Genomic DNA, 22,301 nt, shown 5'->3' with positions numbered 1-22,301 from the left:
AATTTTGTATTTACGCTTATGTTAGTAGTTATGTTATATTTTTTTTTGGATCAAATATCTTGGCCACAAAAAAAGGCAATACAATATTAGGCCAATTTGTTTGTGTGTAAACAATAAATTAAAAACAAAACACTGACATTGTATTGTGACATTATTGTACAAATGGGTTACATTTAATCCTGGCCTTAAACGCAAAAACTGACCCTCTTTAAAAAAAAAAAAGGCCTCTTTAAGGAACGTTTAAAAAATCACATAGCGATGCAAATTCCACAGTAAACCAAAAAAAAGGGGAGCTAATTAAAAGATGATGACATTATTGTTACAATAGGCCATAACCACCAAATTGTGGCCAAAATAAAACCCCAAAAATGTACGCTAATTGATTGTGTAATCATGACATTAGCAGCTCTGATTTCCACCTGCGTACGCTTTTGTGCTATCCCAATAAACTGCTTTCCAAACACATACCAAGCCGGATTTCAATCCAACACTAATTACTTTACTGACCAGCCGCGATTAATCGCTGCACCATCGTGGAGTCCCGGGACGGAGGAGAAGGCCATCGCCAATGTGGTCGAGTAATCCTGACCCTAAGCTGTGCGAGCATTTTGAAGGGAAAGCGGATGTTTCAGTGACGTATGAGACGGTCCGAACATATTTGACGTTCGCATCTGCTAATGTATGTACGCCCCAAAAACGCCTCGCCACGCCTGCGTTTTTTCATCTCCACCCCCGTCAACACCCAAAAACGCCCTGTTCTGTCAATCACATTTGACATGTCACTTCCTGTACGCTATTTTAGGAACGAGAGAAAAAAAGCTCGCAATCTGCCGTACGCACATGCGCAGTGTAACACCGACGCATGCGCGGTTAGTCAACATCGGAACGCAACGAGCGTACTGTTGTTAACGTGCGGCTCTGAATGAGGGCCTTTGTTCCCTGTGTTCCCCGTAGCCCAACAATCCCAAACACACAGCCTGCACATATCAGTGAGATATGTGCAGGATGCTTTTGTGTATTTATTTATTTTTTTAAAGTGTAAAAATAAGAAAAAAAATTACACTTCCCCCCAAAAGCATAACCAGCCACGGGCCAGTCCTGGTTTTAAAAATGCGAGGGACAAAATGTGTAGGGGTCCCCCATATTTTATGAACCAGCACTGGGCTCTGTGAGCCCTTGCTGGTTTTAATATTACGGGGAATAAAATGGCATAGGGTTCCCCGTTTTTTTAAAACCAGCACCAGGCTCAAACTAGTCGGGGTGTAATGCCACAGCCAAGGGACCCTTTCTCCGGGTCCCTCAGCTAAAGCAGTAACATCCCAAACTAGTCAGCCCAGGCTGGGGAACCCACCGGAGGGGGAGTGGGACTGGGCACCTCCGTATTTTTAGAACCAGGACTGGCTCATAGAGACCGGAGATGGTTATCCTTTTTTGGGGGGGGGGGACCTCACACTGTTTTGTTTCTGAATTTTACACTATTTTTCCTTAATTAAATTTTTCCTTAATTAAAGGCAGAAACATACACAGATCACACTGATCTGTGTAGGTTTCTGGTAAATACAAAGCTCAGGAGGAAGTCTATTTAAAACTTGTATTTTTACCTAGATTATGATTCTAATCACGATTTTTGGTAAATCCATGTGTTGTATTCCTGTCTATGGAAAGTACCTCTCACCCGAGTTTGTCTTTAGTAAATTTGCGAGTTGTAAAAAAATGGCCAAACACACCTGTGATTGACATCTCGACCAGACGCAATTCTCAGTAAATTTATCCCAAAATGTTAGTATAACAAAAAGCAATTACTTTATTTTTTTAAACATCAATATAATGTGAAGTGGAAAACCATCTGATTAATGTTTGTAATGAGTACATAACTTGCATATACCCAAACAAAGCAACTCACCAGTGCAATCCACCCGACTGCTGCGATACTTTCACTGATTGCAGAAAGATGGTTGAACATTTTGCTTCCCCGGTTTTTCTCTCGGAATGTCTGTATTTCAAGAATCTTTTCTGATATTGGCTTTAAGATCAGTTTCACCTCTTCCTGTACAAAAAAAAAAAATACAGCTAGAGTATGACAATACAAGACTGTGATATTCTCACTGTGCACTAGCAGCCGAGGACCAGTGTGGTGGTACCCTGTGCTTTAAGATGTGCAAGTGCTGTTAGGAGCTGCCGCAGGTCCGGTGGGTCCCGGTCGTTGCAATGGCCGATGGTCCTGACGGTTGCTGAGCAAACGGGACCCTCTGCGGATGCACTACCTGTTGGTCCTGGCTGTTACTATAGCTGGGACGCTTTCTTTGTACCTGCAGCTACTCAGCTGTGTCTAGTTAATTGTAAGTGTCCTGTCTCTGTTTGTGCAGCTACTCAGCTTCAGTGTAATTAATTGTAAGTGGCCTGTGTCTCAGTAAATATATCGCAGATTCTTATGCCGCGAATCCACTTGCCGATTAAAATGAGCGATTGAACGATAACGATCCCATTATCGTTTAATCGCTCATTAATCGTGCATGAATCGGGCATGAAAATGTTGAAAATGACCAGCGATGCGTGCTCCCGCTGGTTGTTTTCAACATCAAGCATCGCCTGGACATGCTGTAATCGTACTGTCGTTCCACTATCTGCTAGTGGATACGCACCTTTAATATGTGGTAGACAGCAGATATCTCTGGCCCCTGTGACCAGTAACTAAAATGATCAACTAGAAGTGCCTCCTGGTCTATATAGAGTTGTAGGTTATTGCACTTATTTATAAAATCCACAATCTTGCAGATTTAGCAATTTTCTGCAATTCCAAAAATGATGGTTGTAAGTTTTTACACGCATTACACAGCCCCTTCTCCTCATTCATGTGTCTAAGCTGGATCTGAGCAATAACCAAGCAGTATTTTAAGTGGACACATAAGAGTTTTCAGTAAAGTGGTAGGAGGTTGGGCAGGTGATGTCACGTTTATACTTTAGCCAGGGCCGGATTAAGGTCTGTGGGGTCCCCTGGGCAACAAACCTGTGGGGGCCCCTAGTAAATATGGACGAAATGGGGATATGCGCAATGGGGACTATATTGCTCGTAAGTGATACATTGACAAACAGTGATAAGCTAAGCTTAGCGCTGTTTGTTAAATACTGAAAGGAGGACATAACCCCTTTAGTGAATGCTAAAGGGGTTATGTCACATTGTGTAATGGGGCTCATGGGCTTCACATAAAAAACCCCCACAGAATATACACCCACAGGAAAAAAACACACACACATAGGCACCCACATGAAATATTACATACCAGTTGCGCAATCTTATCCACATTACACGCACATAGTGCCCCTGATTCACATTACACCACATAGTAGTGTCCCTTATTCATGTTATGACACACAGTGGTGCCCCTTTTACACAATGCCCCAAGTAGTAGTGCCCCTAATATGCATAATGTCCACAGTAGTAGTGCCTCTTATACAATGCCCACGCCAGTAGTGCTCCTTATGCAATGGCCCCAGTAGTGGTGCCCCTTATGCAGTGCCCCCAGTAGTTGCAGTGCCCCTTATGTAGAGTCCACAGTAGTTGTGCCCTTGATGCAGTGCCCCCAGTAGTAGTGCCCCCAGTAGTAGTGCCCCCAGGAGTGGTGCCCCTTATGCAGTGCCCCCAGTAGTAGAGCACCCTGTAGTAATGCCCCCTGTGGTAGTGCCCCCAATAGTATGCCCCTGTAATAGTGCCCCCAATAGTAATGCCCCAGTAGTAATCCCCCCAGTAGTAATGCCCCCTGTGGTAGTGCCCCAATAGTAATGCCCCAGTAGTAATGCCCCAGTAGTAGTGCCCCCAATAGTAATGCTGCAGTAGTAGTGCCCCCTATAGTGAAGCCGCTTACACGAAAAAAAAACAACACAATACTTACCTTAAGCCCCGCTCCTGCGTCCGTCTGACAGGCTGCTCCTCCGAACTATGGAAGATACGTCATGACTGCACACTGCGGGAGCTGGAGGCCGGAGCTCGGGAATAAAATCTCAGCAGGCGCCCGGTAAATGGAGCCTCCCTGTGGTGGGGTGAGGTGGCCCGGAGAAGGCGGAACTGGTTCCGTCTCCCGTTCCGGCCCACTCAAACCCCGGGTGGGTGTGGGAGCCCTTTATGTGTGAGGGCCCAGGGACGAATGCCCCTGTCGCCCCTTCATAAATCCGGCCCTGACTTTAGCATAAAGTGCCTCTTGATATTTTTGAAACTCTCCATGCACCTAGGGGTATATTTACTAACGTGCAGGTTTTTAAAAGAAGAGTTGTTGCGCATAGCAACCAATCAGATTCTACTTATCATTAATCTAGCACCTTCTGGGAGATAATAGCTAGAATATGATTGGTTGCTATGGGCAACAACTCCACTTCTAAAGACCCACACTTTAGTAAATATACCCCCTAGGCTCAATTTTACTTTGCATGTGGCTTTGAAGTGGACAGCAGGCATGTACATTGATGTGCGCTGAGTGGACAACTTGTGCAAAACTTTTTGAACCCATGAGTTTTGTGCAACGCATCCAGTGCTGTTTCTTAATGAGGACCACTATAACTAACTTATTTGCAAATTGTATAAATCCACCAAAATGACACACTGCACTGATCCCATACGAATAACATGCATACCGGCTGCAGATCTCTTTGGAGTGAAAGTCATGGTGTGGAACATAAAAAGTGTCATAGATGACATTATACAGTAGGCCTGAATAAACTGGCTAATAATGGATAACCTGGCTGATAATGATATAATGCAGATCTACAAAGAACCTGTCCCTTTGAAGTCTATAAAAAGCAGCACTTAATCCTCAATGGAAAAGTAGACTTTGTGCAGATTTAAAGACCGCATCCAGGGCTGTTGTAAGAACTGTGCAATTAATCATGGTCCGAAAGTTCATGGGGTTTACTAATAAACTGCCTGGATATGAGAGACCCTACAGGAGCTTCTAGCATCCTAATGTCATAGCTAGACAAGATACTTCCAGTTGTAGGTTCTCTTCTTAGGACAGAATTGATTTACTAAGATAACCAGGGGCGGATTGGCCCTTACCTTTAGCAGGGAAAATCCCGGTGAGCCGATTGGTCTGTGGGGTCGCTTCTAAACCTTGGCCCCGCCCCCCAAATTGCGTCACTTGGCTGTAATTTTTTTTTTTTTTTAGCATGACAGGCAGCCCCAACTAGAGCTGTCAGCTGCCCACCTCTATCGCGAGAAGAGGCTGTCTGAGATGAGCTACGTCACGGTCAGACGCCATGCCAGAGGAAGAGTGCTCAGAAGCGTGGGTCCGCAGCAGGTGGGGTAAGTTACATGGCCGCCTAAGCAGCAAGCCCATTTGTCTCCTCTCCACAGTCCCCTGCTGAGACTGTGAAGTGTGAAGTTAAGGTTTAACTTCACAGCCTGGCAGGCTGTGAACTTAAAACTATAAATTTACAGCCTGTGGAGTGGGCAGAGTGGAGAGGAGACAATCAGGGCTGGCTGCTTGGGAGAATTAGGCAGACCTGGGTTTAGTTTAAAATCATGAGAGCCCCGGGGAAGCAGCAGTGCAATGGAGACAAATGGGTCTGGGCTGGCTGGCTGCCTGGGAGACTTCCATCGGCACCTGCAGCATACAAGAGTCAGGTGACATTTTTATTGAAGTGGCTAATAGGGAGATGGAATCATGAAGAGAGGGGGGGATGTGTGTGTGTGGGGAATTAATGATGAACTGAAAGGGAGGGTTATTCAGTAATAAAGGGAGATGAACTGTCTGTGGGGGAGGGAGCTATATTTTGCTAAGGGGAGATGATGATCTGTCTTAGGGGGAGGGGGGATCTGCTGTACTAGGGGTGATGACGATCTGTCTTTGGGGAAGGGTAATTCTGTGCTAAGGGGAGATGATCTGTCTGGGGGAGTTATACTGTGCTAAGGGGAGATGATCTGTCTGGGGGAGTTATACTGTGCTAAGGGGAGATGATCTGTCTGAGGAGGCCTATTCTGTGCTAGGGGGAGATGATGATCTGTCTGTGGGGAGGCTATTCAATGCTAATGGAATATGATATGTGTGTGGGGGCTATTATGTGCTAGGGCAGGAGGATAGCGCTGGGGAGATACATGATGCTGGCGCTAGGGAGACGCAGGATGATGGCACTGGGGACACCCAAAGCGATGGTGCTGGAGACACACATCTAGGAGGGTAGGACCACTGGTACTATTAGAAGAAAAGACTGGGGGACAATAATCTTCAGTAAGACAGCAATTCTAATGAAACCATATTACTGATTCAAATGGAACCAAATGAGCAAATATATTTTATTAATATAATATTGTTTGATATACGAAAACTCACATTTTGTCCTGCCCCAAAACATCTGTTACTATCTGGTTGAACCTATGTTGCATGATAATGACTTTAGCTTTATTATGACACAAACAGGCAGTTTCCAGACCATGTGATCTCCTGCATGAATAGTAAATACTGACTTGCGCCACTGCCTGCCGGTAAGAAAATACTCAATGTCATTCACATGCTTGCTGTGCTTATTCACTAGAGAGAGGGATTGTGGGCATACCCATCAGCTCCTGGAGTGGTGGGCATGCCCCCAGCATGATGAAAAATGGGGGGAGTGGCTTGCAGGCATATAATTTCACATTAGGCCACACCACTGCCACGAGGCCACACCCACTTTCGTGTGCGCACACATGGGGCCACTTTCTAAGTTTTTTCCAGGGCCACTTTATATTCCCAATCCGCCCCTGAACATATCATTACTGAATCTGAACTTTAGAAGTCATCAGTACAATGCCACCACTTTACCAGCTAATATTTCCCATTTACATTAGCCCCATAAACCTGTATGCTCCACAAGTCATCTCTTTTCACGAACATCATTCTTTTCCTATATATATATATATATATATATATATATATATATATATATATATATATATATATATATATATATTAGGGGTGTGCACCGGCCACTTTTCGTGTTTTGTGTTTTGGTTTTGGATCTGGATCTTTCTTCGTGTTTTGGATCTGGATTGGTTTTGCCAAAACCACCCTTCCGTGTTTTGGGTTCTGGGTTTTGTGTTTTGGATCTGTATTTTTTTGAAAAAAAGCATAAAAACAGCTAAAATCACAGAATTTGTAGGTTTTTCTGCTCCTATGCTATTATTAACCTCAATAACCTTAATTTCCACTCATTTCCAGTCTATTCTGAACACCTCACACCTCACAATAGTGTTTTTATGTCCAAAAGGTTGCACCGAGGTAGCTGGATGACTATGCTAAGCGACACGAGTGGGCGGCACAAACACGTGACCCATCTAGGAGTGACACTGCAGTGGCAGGCAGGATGGCAGTTAGAAAAACTAGGCCCCAAACTGTACATAATGCAAAGAAAAAAAGAGGTGCAAGATGGAATTGTCCTTGGGCCCTCCCACCCACCCTTATGTTGTATAAACAGGACATGCACACTTTAACAAATCAATCATTTCAGCGCCAGGGTCTGCCACACAACTGTGGCTGAAATGATTGGTTCGTTTGGGCCCCCACAAAACAAGCTGGCAATTAATGTGTCCCTGCACAAACTGGCTCTACGGAGGCAAGATGTCATCCTCATCCTCCTCATCCACCGATTCCTCACCCTCTTCAGTGTGTACATCCTCATCCTCACAAAGTATTAACTCGTCCCCACTTGAATCCACCACCACAGGTCCCTCTGTACCTTCTGGAGGCTGGTCTCCCTGGAAGAGCTGATAATTCATTTTGATGAACATCATCTTCTCCACATTCTGTGGAAGCAACCTCCTACGCCTTTCGCTGACAAGGTTCCCGGCTGCACTAAACACTCTTTCGGAGTACACACTGGAGGGGGGGCAACTCAGGTAAAATAGAGCCAGTTTGTACAGGGGCCTCCAAATTGCCTCTTTTTCCTGCCAGTACAGGTATGGACTGTCTGACATGCCTACTTGGATGCTGTCACCGATGTAATCCTCCACCATTCTGTCAATGGTGACAGTATCATATGCAGTGACAGTAGACATGTCAGAAATTGTTGCCAGGTCCTTCAGTCCGGACCAGATGTCCAAACTTGGTCCTGCCTGCCCTGCATCACCGCCAGCGGGTTGCTTAGGATACCTAAGTTTTTTCCTGGCAGCCCCAGTTGCGGGAGAAAATGAAGAAGGAGCCGTTGACGTGTCACGTTCCGCTTCAGCTGACAGTGTGTTCACCAGCAGGTCTTTGCACCTCTGCAGGCTTGTGTCGGCCGGAAAGAGAGACACCACATAGGCTTTAAACCTAGGATCGAGCACGGTGGCCAAAATGTAGTGGTCTGATTTCAACAGATTGACCACCCTGGAATCCTGGCAAAGCGAATGAAGGGCTTCATCCACAAGTCCCACATGCCGAGCGGAATCGCTCCGTCTTAGCTCCTCCTTCACTTTCTCCAGCTGCTTCTGCAAAAGCCTGATGAGGGGAATGACCTGACTCAAGCTGGCAGTGTCTGAACTGACTTCACGTGTGGCAAGTTCGAAGGGCTGAAGAACCTTGCACAACACGGAAATCATTCTCCACTGCGCTTGAGTCAGGTGCATACCCCCTCCTTTGCCTATGTCATAGGTGGATGTATAGGCTTGTATGGCCTTTTGCTGCTCCTCCATCCTCTGAAGCATATAGAGGGTTGAGTTCCACCGCGTCACAACCTCTTGCTTCAGGTGATGGCGGGGCAGGTTCAAGAGTGTTTGCTGGCGCTCCAGTCTTCGGCACGCAGTCGCTGAATGGCGAAAGTGGCCAGAAATTTTTCGGGCCACCCAAAGCGTCTCCTGCACGCCCCTGTCGCTTTTCAGAAAATTCTGCACCACCAAGTTTATTGTGTGAGCAAAACATGGGACGTGCTGGAATTTGCCCAGATGTAATGCCCGCACAATATTGGTGGCGTTGTCAGATATCACAAATCCCCAGGAGAGTCTAAGTGGGGTAAGCCACTGGGCGATGATTTCCCTCAGTTTCTCTAAGAGGTTGTCGGCGGTGTGCCTCTTACTGAAACCGGTGATACACAGCGTAGCCTGCCTTGTAACGAGCTGGCGTTTCTGAGATGCTGCTACTGGTGACGCTGCTGCTGTTGCTGCGTAAGGTGATACATCTACCCAGTGGGCTGTCACAGTCATATAGTCCTTAGTCTGCCCTGTTCCACTTGTCCACATGTCCGTGGTTAAGTGGACATTGTGTACAACGGCATTTTTCAGGACACTGAGGACACTTTTTCTGACGTTTCTGTACAGTCTCGGTATCGCCTGCCTAGTGAAGTGGAATCTAGACGGGATTTGGAACCGGGGACACACTACCTCCATCAATTGTCTAAATCCCACTGCACTAATGGCGGATACCGGACGCACGTCTAACACCAACATAGCAGTCAAGGCCTCAGTTATACGTTTTGCTTCAGGATGACTGCTGTCGTACTTCATCCTCCTCGCTAAGGACTGTTGGAGGGTCAATTGTTTAGTAAAAGTAGTGGTGTTCCTACTTCCTCTCTGGGATGATGAACGACTCCCAGCAGCAGCAGCAACAGCAGCAGCGGCAGCAGTAGGCGTAGCAATGCAGGATCCTCCGGAGGAATCCCGGATAGGAGAGTCAGTCATGCCAGTGATATGGCCTGCAGGACTACTTCCGATCCTGACTAAGGAGGAAATTGACGAGGAGGGAGTTGACGGTGTGGTTTGCAGGCGCTTGGATACAACAGGACAACGGGATTTAGGTGTCCCTGGACTGCTTACGGTCTGAGCCAAAGTTTCTGAACTTGACAGTAACTTTTTATGAACGCGCTGCAGGTGCCGTATAAGGGAGGATGTTCCTAGGTGGTTGACGTCCCTACCCCTACTTATTTCACCTTTACATATGGTACATATGGCAAGACAGTTGTTGTCCGGATTTGGATAGAAATATTGCCAGACCAAAGAGGTGGAATGTTTGGTCTTCTGCCCAGGCATGACCGTGATGGGCTTTTTCATCCCACGGACAACAACTGTCTCCCCCGGAGCCTGATTTAAACAAACCACATCACCATCAGAATCCTCCTCGCCAACTTCCTCCTCAGCGCCAGCTACACCAGTATCCTCATCCTGTTGTACTTCAACAGTGACATCTTCAATTTGCATATCAGCAAGTGGACTGTGGGTGCTCCTTTCAGCACTTGCAGGGGGCGTGCAAATGGTGGAAAGAGCCACCTCTTCCCGTCCAGTGCTGGGAAGGTCAGGCATCGCAACCACCACCACACTTGGACTCTCTTTGGGGATTTGTGATATCTTCTTAGAAAGCACAGTTCTTCGCTGTGCTTTTGCCAGCTTAACTCTTTTGATTTTTTTAGTGGGAGGAGGGCTTCCATCGTCATGTGAAGCTGAACCACTAGTCATGAACATACTAGGGATCGACCTTAGCCGTTCCTTGCCACTCCGTGTCGTAAATGGCATATTGGCAAGTTTACGTTTCTCTTCAGCTGATTTAAATGTCTTTTTCAAGGTCATTTTCCTGAACTTTGCCATTTGGGATTGTATGTGCCCTCTACTATGACATTGGGCATCGGCCTTGGCAGACGACGTTGATGGCATGTTATCGTCTATGTCATGACTAGTGGCAGCAGCTTCAGCACTAGGAGGAAGTGGTTCTTGATCTTTCTCTATTTTATTTTTATCGGAGAAAGTTTGGTCCTCCATTTATGTTATATCGATTTGATATATACGTGCGGCTAAACACAGAAAATAAATTTTTTTTTGGTTCGGACTGGAGTGTACTTTGTGGGTTACAGCACCCTTTAACGGTCAAGCCAGCCGGCCCTTTACTTATGACACAGGCGCACTCTTGGCACTACTTTGTTGATGCACGTGCGGCTACTGCGCACACAATTCACAAACACAGAAAATAATTTTTTTTTGGTTTGGCTTTGGACTGGAGTGTACTTTCGGGGGTTACAGCACCCTTTAACGGTCAAGCCAGCCGGCCCTTTACTTATGACACAGGCGCACTCTTGGCACTACTTTGTTGATGCACGTGCGGCTACTGCGCACACAATTCACAAACACAGAAAATAATTTTTTTTTAGGTTTGGACTGGAGTGTACTTTCGGGGGTTACAGCACCCTTAACGGTCAAGCCAGCCGGCCCTTTACTTATGACACAGGCGCACGCTTGGCACTACTTTGTTGATGCACGTGCGGCTACTGCGCACACAATTCACAAACACAGAAAATAATTTTTTTTTTGGTTTGGACTGGAGTGTACTTTCGGGGGTTACAGCACCCTTAACGGTCAAGCCAGCCGGCCCTTTACTTATGACACAGGCGCACTCTTGGCACTACTTTGTTGATGCACGTGCGGCTACTGCGCACACAATTCACAAACACAGAAAATAATTTTTTTTTGGTTAGGACTGGAGTGTACTTTCGGGGGTTACAGCACCCTTTAACGGTCAAGCCAGCCGGCCCTTTACTTATGACACAGGCGCACGCTTGGCACTACTTTGTTGATGCACGTGCGGCTACTGCGCACACAATTCACAAACACAGAAAATAATTTTTTTTTTGGTTTGGACTGGAGTGTACTTTCGGGGGTTACAGCACCCTTAACGGTCAAGCCAGCCGGCCCTTTACTTATGACACAGGCGCACGCTTGGCACTACTTTGTTGATGCACGTGCGGCTACTGCGCACACAATTCACAAACACAGAAAATAATTTTTTTTTTGGTTTGGACTGGAGTGTACTTTGGGGGTTACAGCACCCTTTAACGGTCAAGCCAGCCGGCCCTTTACTTATGACACAGGCGCACGCTTGGCACTACTTTGTTGATGCACGTGCGACTACTGCGCACACAATTCACAAACACAGAAAATAATATTTTTTTTGGTTTGGACTGGAGTGTACTTTCGGGGGTTACAGCACCCTTAACGGTCAAGCCAGCCGGCCCTTTACTTATGACACAGGCGCACGCTTGGCACTACTTTGTTGATGCACGTGCGGCTACTGCGCACACAATTCACAAACACAGAAAATAATTTTTTTTTTGGTTTGGACTGGAGTGTACTTTCGGGGGTTACAGCACCCTTAACGGTCAAGCCAGCCGGCCCTTTACTTATGACACAGGCGCACGCTTGGCACTACTTTGTTGATGCACGTGCGGCTACTGCGCACACAATTCACAAACACAGAAAATAATTTTTTTTTTGGTTTGGACTGGAGTGTACTTTCGGGGGTTACAGCACCCTTAACGGTCAAGCCAGCCGGCCCTTTACTTATGACACAGGCGCACGCTTGGCACTACTTTGTTGATGCACGTGCGGCTACTGCGCACACAATTCACAAACACAGAAAATAATTTTTTTTTTGGTTTGGACTGGAGTGTACTTTCGGGGGTTACAGCACCCTTAACGGTCAAGCCAGCCGGCCCTTTACTTATGACACAGGCGCACTCTTGGCACTACTTTGTTGATGCACGTGCGGCTACTGCGCACACAATTCACAAACACAGAAAATAATTTTTTTTTGGTTAGGACTGGAGTGTACTTTCGGGGGTTACAGCACCCTTTAACGGTCAAGCCAGCCGGCCCTTTACTTATGACACAGGCGCACGCTTGGCACTACTTTGTTGATGCACGTGCGGCTACTGCGCACACAATTCACAAACACAGAAAATAATTTTTTTTTTGGTTTGGACTGGAGTGTACTTTCGGGGGTTACAGCACCCTTAACGGTCAAGCCAGCCGGCCCTTTACTTATGACACAGGCGCACGCTTGGCACTACTTTGTTGATGCACGTGCGGCTACTGCGCACACAATTCACAAACACAGAAAATAATTTTTTTTTTGGTTTGGACTGGAGTGTACTTTCGGGGGTTACAGCACCCTTAACGGTCAAGCCAGCCGGCCCTTTACTTATGACACAGGCGCACGCTTGGCACTACTTTGTTGATGCACGTGCGGCTACTGCGCACACAATTCACAAACACAGAAAATAATTTTTTTTTGGTTTGGACTGGAGTGTACTTTCGGGGGTTACAGCACCCTTAACGGTCAAGCCAGCCGGCCCTTTACTTATGACACAGGCGCACGCTTGGCACTACTTTGTTGATGCACGTGCGGCTACTGCGCACACAATTCACAAACACAGAAAATATATTATTTTTTTAGCACTTGGGGGGAGCACCCCTGATGGACAGAGCACCCCCTGGACAACACTACAGCACTCCTTTAGGACTGGGACACTGCACAGGACTTTGGAGTGGACACAGCCCCTATGGAGAACTGACTGCACAACACAGTCCAGCCAGCCCCTATGGACTTTGAAGTAGTGGACACAGCCCCTATTAACAACAGCAGCACAGCACAACACAGCCAGCCCCTATGGACTTTGAAGTAGTGGACAACAGCAGCACTACACTACACTACACTACACAGCCCTAACTCCCACCCTCCCTCTTCACTGTCCACAGCCGAGTGAGAAAATGGCGCCGACGTGTGTACCTTATATAGGATCCAAAACCCGCGAGACTCGGAAGGCGGGAAGATGACGTTTTGCCTCGATTTCAGATCCGAGTCAGGCGGGAAAAGTCGAGCCTGACTCGGATCGGACTCGGATCGGGGGGGCTCGGGGGGGTTCGGATTTCAGAAATCCGAACCCGCTCACCCCTAATATATATATACCAAACCTCTTCGGTGGTCTTTATTCTAACACAATTTATAAATAACATAAATGTAACTGTCTTGAATGAATTATTCATACAATAACAAATATTTTTACTTTTTACTAGTCAAAACCAGAAAGTACATGTGAAGTAATTAGTTTATCATAACTCTCAACATTTGCAGAGCAGCACTGATCAAATGCTCCCCCAACCTCCCCCCGCGCACGGGACACTGTGGCCCCCGGGAGGGACCGCACCCCAAAGCGGGACTATTGCGCTGGAATCGGGAGGTATGCTTCATTCCTAGTGGTATATTTATTATAAGAAATTTACGGGCTACCCCCAAAAACATTGCAAACTTCAAGCACCCCCAAAATGCATCTAGGAGGGGACCACAGCAGAGATCTACTCTGTTTCCGATCGTAAAAGCAGCTCCCATAGATTTCTATGGGGGCTGCTATAATATGAGATTTTCCAAGCTCCGGAATGCGTATTGGAGGGGTGAAACGTGTCAGTAGACATCCGATACCCGCGCCCCTGATCTGTGAATGCATTGGGCAACTGACGGGGACACCAGCGCTATATGCACTATATTAATTACGGGCGTATCATCAACCCAGACGGTCTCCTAAGATCCTGACTGCTGCAGTTGGAACAACACACACGGTTGCAGTCTAGGGAGACCGAGCCGCAGGGCAGCTATAAATCAGCTGGGTCTCGGCTGCAGCGGGACCCAGATTGTGAGGCGATCAATCAGAATAAGACTGGGTAATTATCCGGGTGTTCCATTATAAGTAAAGCACCGATTTTTATTAACAGTTACAATTGCTGCTATTTACCAAGTGACTTCAAGGTGACTGTTATGTGTGGTTGCCATTTGGATACATATTAGGCCAGACAGAATCTGGTATAGAAAAGGAATTGTAACATTTCTGCCAGCATTACATCTAATGCTGGCCATACACGCTGCAATTATCGGGACGATCCGCCCGATATAGGCGGATCGCCGCGATAATTGTAGCGTGGGGGGGGCGACCGAGGGTTAAATATTGCTCGGTCGGGCATGCTGGATTGTCCAGCATGCCCGTCCAATGCGATATTTACCCGGTAACTGTCGGCCGCATCGGGCAGTGTATGCCCAGCGCAGCCGACAGACAGACATTTCCTGTGTTCCTTCCTACGGAAGGAACAGGGAAATGTCTCCTCCCCCGGGGGCGGAGCGCGGATGTTGGGCTATACACTGTGAGATTTCTCTCACAGTGTATGCCGCGGACATCTGCGGCTGGCAGCCGGCCAGATAAAATGTCTGTCGGTCTGACAGACATTTTATCTTGCCGTGTATGCCCAGCATTAGGAGAAAGGTGAAGTGCATAATATAGCTATTTCATCAGTACTTGTATAAGATGTGACACAGTTTTTATTTTGTCTTTATGCAATTATGTGTTTATATATTTGAGGATATTAAATATTGATATTATCATAAAGGAGGTTCCCGACTGATATTTTATTTGCCATTTTACACATGTAAATTAGCGCAGCATACTAGTCAAATCTTCTTATGTTACTGTCGTTTCTCTGAGCAGTCACTGGCTCAGTATTACATTGCTGCAGCTGTATTCATTTAGACTCGAGGATGCTTTGACCAATTTAGTATGGCAATTGAATTTTGTCTGTATTATATAGTGCTCAGTAAATCTGATACACCCCCTCCTAATGAATAATATTTAGAGGTGTTTAAATAGTAAAATAAGGCGAATAATGATAAGTAATTTTTCATGTAATTTTCTCTATAAAACTGAAAAATGGGTTTAATGAATCATGTGGGACATATTATGGTTATGAGTATGTTGAGGTATCGCATTGATGGAAATAGTTTTTTTCAACTTGCAGATAGAAGTTGCAAGTGGTTTTTCACAAGAAACGTATATAAACATTTTAATGTTCCCTAAAATACGTTTCTAATTGAATTGCGCAAACTAACACGTTTTTTCAGGAAAAAATATCCTGCGATATGTGCAGAAAATAATGCACTTGCAGCTAACTGAATCTTCCCCATAATGTACAAAAAAATGTACAAAAAATAATATGCATGAAATTGTTAAATTAGATAAAAATATAAGAAAAATAATAAAATATATTGGTTATTTTTTGAAAAACGCATTTATTACATTCAATCTGTTCTGTAATCGCCATCCTGAGATAGCGATAACAAAATAAGGATTACAGCAGAGGTTCCCAAACGCGGTCCTCAAGGCTCCCCAACAGTTCAGCTTTTAGGGATATCCATGGTTGAGCACTGGTGGTTAAATCAAATTGACTGAGGCACTAATTTAGTCACCTATGCTCAGCCATGGATATCTCTAAAACCTGAACTCTTGGGGAGCTTTGAGGACCGCGTTTGGGAACCTCTGGATTACAGCAGTACTTGTACCTTGTTAAATAGGTTTCCTAATATTTACCTACACTAATGTGAGGTACACACTTGAACGTGAAATCGTTAAATCGGCCGACCCAACCGATTTAACAATTTGGTAAGGTTATGCACAAACGACCTTGTGCATTCACAATTGCCAATTGGCTCCCCGATATGTCTGGCCAGAAGTACCAGCTGTGATGTCATTATCGTGGGTTCCTGTGGCCAGTAACCAGTATGGGTCAATTGGTCATGTGTACAAACAAGCAGATGTGAAAGATATTAGTGTTCCTGCTAGACTGCGGGCAGGGCAGGGGAGGGTGCAGGCAGGGAGTCTCTGCGCGGGCTGAAGGAGGTGTGGCCAATTACTAGGACTCACTCCTCCCTGATCTGCCATGTTCCCTTCATCACACTTGGGGGCATGCCCAACACTTACGGAGGTGCTGGGCTTCCCCCAAGCTCTCCCCTCGCGGTGAATAGATGCCGTGCGGAGATCGGTCCACACAACTTTTCTCACCTGCGTAACACTGCAGCCTGTGGGTGAGGAAGGGGCAAGGCAAGCTGTTTTAGTGGGGCCGCTAAAAGGGTAGGGCACATTTTGCCCCCTTTAAAATAGTGCTGCGCGGTGCCCCACTAAAAAAGCCTAGGTATATCTTTCAGATATATTGAATTTGCAGTGCAGCAGGGCGGATGCAATATATCTGTGAAAGACGTCTTTCACACGTATATTTGTGTTTACACACTGCCAGATGGACTGAACGATATATAGTTCGTCAGCTGTACAAGTGATATATAGCCTAGTGGGCATATTAAGAGAGGAGGGAACCCGTGTTCAGTCTCCGCCTGGGGCCCCTTCCTCTCTACCAAGTGGCCGGCATCGCGCACTAGTCTGTGCCAGAATCTACTGCGCATTCGCAGGTCACCAGGGAAAAGCCATTTTCCCGGTGATTTCCCTACTGCGCATGTGCAAAGCGGTGTAATTTGTACAGTGCTGCTACTGCCACTCGCGGGACTCCTGAAAGGTAAGTATTGAATAAATGGGTGCAGGGTTTGCACTGCACACCCTGCACCCATTAAAGATACGTCCATGCCTGTGAAATGTAATTACTGGACTAATGGATACCCATACATCAGTTTTCAGAAATGTCTGCATTGTTTGTAGCATAATCAGTGTTTCGCTAAAAAGACCCCCTAAAGAAAATCACAATATTCATTAACAAATATTTAAACTATGAAACTGTCTTGAGTGTAATTCTGCATCATTTAGTATTGATCATGAAATAATACAGATATGAACTTGTTTTACTGCCCAGTGTATAATACTATGAAAAATCACAACCTTGTTTTTAGAGCATATTCTTAGACTGACTTAGTTTACTACAGTACACATTCACAGTTCCGCTTTCCCAGACTGTGTAATGATTTAAATCCTCTAATGATGACAACGTCATGACCAGGAATTAATTTTACTAGGGTTTTCTTTTATATTCGCTGTACTAGGTCCAGACAGTTTGACCTAACAGATCAGGGTATTATGGTAGTAATTGTGTACTGAATCTCGAAGATTAATTTACAAAGTCTATTTGCAGCCTTTACTATAACATGGGTCCTTCTTTTAAAGAACCAAAAAGCCATAATATTTTGAAATTGTTGTCATTTTGATGAAGACCAAGGCAATGAAAATGATGATGATTCTGGCGAGAGACATAGATCTTAGAGTAAATTTAGCTGATGTCAGTGCCACTGCACAGTTCCAGTTATTTCTACCAACATTAACAATGATCACAAATTAGGGAGCAAAGCCAAATTTCCAGCTACAGATGTGTCCTCAAACACTACTGCTGCAGTTGCACCAAACAGTCCTTCTCAGCACGTCAAGTCCTGTTGATATGTGACACTTGCACGTGTGAGACTGAGACTGAATCTGTATACGAAATGCTACAATGCAGCGGCTTTTTTTCATGCCAAGTTCCATTGTGCTTCGTATACAGACTCAGTCACACACATACTGTATATACAAGTGTCACATATCAAATTAAACAGCACAGACTCGTGAAGTGGTTTATTGCATCAAATTGTATCTAAGACACTTTTTCAGGCAAAAAGTCACAGAGTACCTGGCAGCTCATGGGCGCCAGGCGTCTCATACTGTATATTGAGGTTAGGTGTATGAGGACACATCTGTATCTTTGTTTTCTTTATATAACATTTATTTAATGCACTAACCACACAAACCTTGTTTTAAGAAAACTTTGGGGTAAATTTACTAAGAATCTAGTTTTCTTGAGTTTTGTTTATTTTAAACACTGTTTACTTCGCAGAAACCCGGGTGAGTTTTCTGTTTTTCAACTCGCAAATTTACTAAGTGAGTTTAGCTGAAAGTGAGTTTTCAGATGGTGAAATATATCGAGATTTCTTCCCCTAGTTGAAAGTTTAGATGAGATTAACCACCCGAGATTGCCGTGTTTTCTCTCTGCCAAACTCACCCGAACAAGTAGCCTGCACATATCAGTGAGATATGTGAAGGCTGCTTGTGTTGTACGGGTTAAAATATTGAAAAAAATTGACGTAGCCCCCCCCCCCAAAAAAAGCATAACTTGCCCCGGACTGGTCAGCCAGTCCTGGTTCCTAAACTTACGTGGAACAAAACGAGTAGGGTTCCACCGTAATTTAGGAACCAGCACCTGGCTGCAGGGCCAGTCCTGGTTTTAAATATAAGGGGGAAAAAATTGCGTAGGGGTCCCCCTATATTTATTACCAGCACCGGACCCAAACCAACCGGGGTGTAATTCCACAGCAAGGAGACCCTATTACCGGGTCCCGAGGGACAAAGCATTCTCACCCCAAGCCGGTCAGTCCAAGCCGGGAACCTCAGGAAAGGTGGGGACCCCCCAAAAAGGGGTTCCACCTCTCCCGAGGCCCCAGGCTTGGTCTGAAGCCTGGGGCTCTTCCCCACACCCCTGGGCTGTGGGTACAGGGGTAATAAAGTGTAAAATCAAAGTAAACTATTGTATTTTACAGTGGAACTACAGGTGCCAGCATGCCTAACCTTTGGCACTGGTGGAACTACAAGTGCCAGTATGCGTACCTCCACTATAAAATAAATAGTTAAATGAAGACACAGCACACACACCGTATATAGTACAAATTACACAAATACCTCAATCACACTTACCTGTACCAGCCGGTCTGTCCTCTTCTCCAATGTAGATATCCGTGTAGAATGACCTGCAAAAAAGATCGTATACTCACCTACATCCTGGCGCTGCTCTCCGTAGCATCGACGATCTTGTTAAAACAACAAACCGACTTACCCGAACCAGGCCGAACATGTGGAAGTATATGCTGTTACATATACTTACACCTCGCAAAATGACAGATGACCGAAATCATCTGTAATTTCTCACGGGCCGCTAGCCAATCGGCGGCCGCTTTACATGTAGCGGTCACTCATTGGCTGGGACCCACTTGGAACTCTGGACTTGTTGAAATTTTGTTGAATTAGCTGCAATATCCAGCCCCAGATAATTAAGTATCCAAATCCTCGCAAGTTGCAGCGGTGGATACATGATTACCGGCAGTGCTTGAAGTGGTGCGGTATACGTAGGTATGGTATACCATCACTTACCGCCACCACTTCATATTTGCTACATTAGAGAATGTACCAGTGCTGGGATCGTGTATGTGATTCCAGTGCTGGAACAGCAGCGGCATTGCGTGAAGACAACATCTCACTCGGCGGGAGCAACACTGCTGTGTAAAGTTAGCACCGGCCAATCCTGGCTCACGGACCGGCTGCCAATTAAAAGAAGGAGCATCTTTTTGAACCAGTTGCAAGCCAAACACGGCTCACGGATCGCCAGCCAATGAAAAGCTGCAAAGTGGCAGCTTCTCAGTGGCTCACGGCCATCGCTGAAGTTAAAGCATCATTTCCACATTATTCCTTTAATTAGCTTCTGCATCTGCAATGTCGTCCATACGTACTTTACTGATTGCCTGCTTCTGAATAATTACAGATATGAATAGCACCTCAGCAGGGGTTCTGTACGGGATGTCAGCGTTCAAGATCCCAGCGACTCTGGCATACCGACAGGGTTAAAATACTGACACCTGCCGGTAAGCACCTTCACCCAAACTCCTACCCCTAAACTTAACCCCCCCCCGCAGCCTAAACCTAACCCACCCCCCCTGCAACCTAAAAGATGAGTTGTCAACGATTTCTTTTGAACTCCCTGGGCAACTCACCGGCACTCCTGGACAGACGAAATCTTGCTAAACTGTGCAATGTGACTAACGACCTATCGTGAGTCCTTAACGATTTCCAGTGCATCGTTAAGGAGATTGCTAGATCTTACCTGCTGTAGGTAAGACCTGAAGATACGACCAACGACCCGTAGGACCACGCATCAGATTGTTATCGTTCCTGGAAGCTGCACGATTTGCTAGTTTTTAAAAGATGTATCGTTCCGATGCGTCGTTTTCGTGCAAATCGTGCCCAAAATCGTCCAGTGTGTGGGCAACTTTACCGTCCCCCCCCAAACTTACCCTAAGCCACCCCCTGGTGCCTAGGCTTACTCAGCTAGTCGGCAGCCCACCGCCGCCCACAATCACGACTGATGGTCGTTATGGCGATCCCAGCCTGAGACCCCGTACGTAGTAATGGGTTCGCAATTGCAGCAGGGAGTGTCATACACCTCCTGCTGCATATGCATATTAGCAAGGACGGAATTGCAAAATTGCCCGCGTGCAGCTTTGCAATTCCGTCCTAAGCTGAATCACCCGCAGCCATTCAGCCACAAGTGTATGTGGCTCTGATTTGCATGATTATGAATTGACCATATTTGCTCATGCATAGTGCATAAAATTGCAAGATCCTCCAGGAAAACAGACTAGCGTGCATGTCTGAATAAGGCAATAAGTGTTAAAGCACTTGGAGGTTCATGCTGATGACATGACATGATTAAATCACAGAGATAAATCAACAAGCGGTTTTATCAACTAATGCACTGTGGCACTTAGGGATGGGAATACAATGACAGCTCACAATACACTAGCATGCAAACCACTAGCAGACAGTGCAGCACTTCACAACTGCTGGATTCCAACAGCTGTGACTCCAAAATGAATTTTGCTATCAGTGATTGATAATAAAGAGCTACTTAGCTCAATACATTTTAGTTGTAATTGAGAAAACCCAGCTGCGCTCTTTTTATCAGTCTGTCACCTATGTCTTTTGTATTCTTTGCACCTGTTTCACAGACTAAGTTTTATGGCTCTCTTGCCATAGTTCCAGATTCCTTACTTAAAATAGCATGACTGCAAATGACATGGCAATGTGAATACACTGTATATACACTGCAGAGTATTGACTATTTTGAGATCAATATGGACCTCAGTTATGACGTGTACAAAAAGTCTTCAAATATAGTGAATATTGGTGCACTACTGTTCTCAACGTGACGTTTATTGATGTTTGATACAATTTATTGCTCTTTTTGTAAGTATTAGGTTACAAATACAAGAGAGTTAAAAAAAAGTTAGTGAAGCTGCACCCATAAAGGAGAATAAGGGGCCTATTCATCAAACGATAACCATGTAACCATGAGGAAACGCTAGTTTCCGTATATATAAGTTACTGGGCCATTCATCATCGGAGGTCCAATAGGACCCCCTTGGTATTCAGCAAACTCCAAAAACTGAAAGTTTTCGGAATTTGCTGCCGAGAACAAGCGCCATCTTTAGATGGCGCTTGCTCTCATAGTCACGCTCCTTCCTATGGGAAGGAGTTCCGGTGGATGTGAAGAGGGATCCGAGCGGATCCCTCCGCCACCTCCTCACTGCCTCCCAGGCAGCTATGCGGGGAAGAGGTAAGAAACGCAGCCGTGGGAAGTAACGCAGCCGAGGGAAGATACTAACCGAGGGGACAGCTGCTTTTCGAAGCATGAACGTAAGTCACTGCACACACTACACTACCCCCGCTACTCTGCACCTTCCTCCCTTCACACACTGCACTACCCCCGCTACTCTGCACCTTCCGCCCTTCAAACACTGCACTACCCCCGCTACCCTGCAACTCCCTCCCTGTACACACTACACTACCCCCGCTACCCTGCACCCCCCTCCCCGTACACACTACACTACCCCCGCAACTCTTAACCTCCCTCCCTGCACACACTGCACTACCCCCGCTACCCTGCACCCCCCTCCCTGCACACACTGCACTACCCCCGCTACCCTGCA

General features: G+C 45.9%; 1 protein-coding gene across 3 annotated transcripts in view; it reads right to left on the bottom strand.

The window, feature by feature from the left end:
- The window catches only part of CAP2 (cyclase associated actin cytoskeleton regulatory protein 2), a 180,558-nt gene that overhangs the window by 46,983 nt on the left and 111,274 nt on the right, over positions 1-22,301 (bottom strand). For all 3 annotated transcript variants that reach the window (XM_088475831.1, XM_088475833.1, XM_088475832.1), the window contains exon 5: positions 1,904-2,047. In XM_088475831.1, coding sequence (XP_088331957.1) covers positions 1,904-2,047 — 144 coding nt within the window. The remainder of the gene's footprint in view (positions 1-1,903; positions 2,048-22,301) is intronic.

The sequence above is a fragment of the Taudactylus pleione genome, unplaced genomic scaffold (assembly GCF_031769625.1).
Source record: "Taudactylus pleione unplaced genomic scaffold, aTauple2 ptg000179l, whole genome shotgun sequence".
NCBI classification, from domain to species: Eukaryota; Metazoa; Chordata; class Amphibia; order Anura; family Myobatrachidae; genus Taudactylus; species Taudactylus pleione.
The sequence above is the reverse complement of the archived record's forward strand: the minus strand, read 5'-3'. Positions and strand labels throughout refer to the sequence as shown.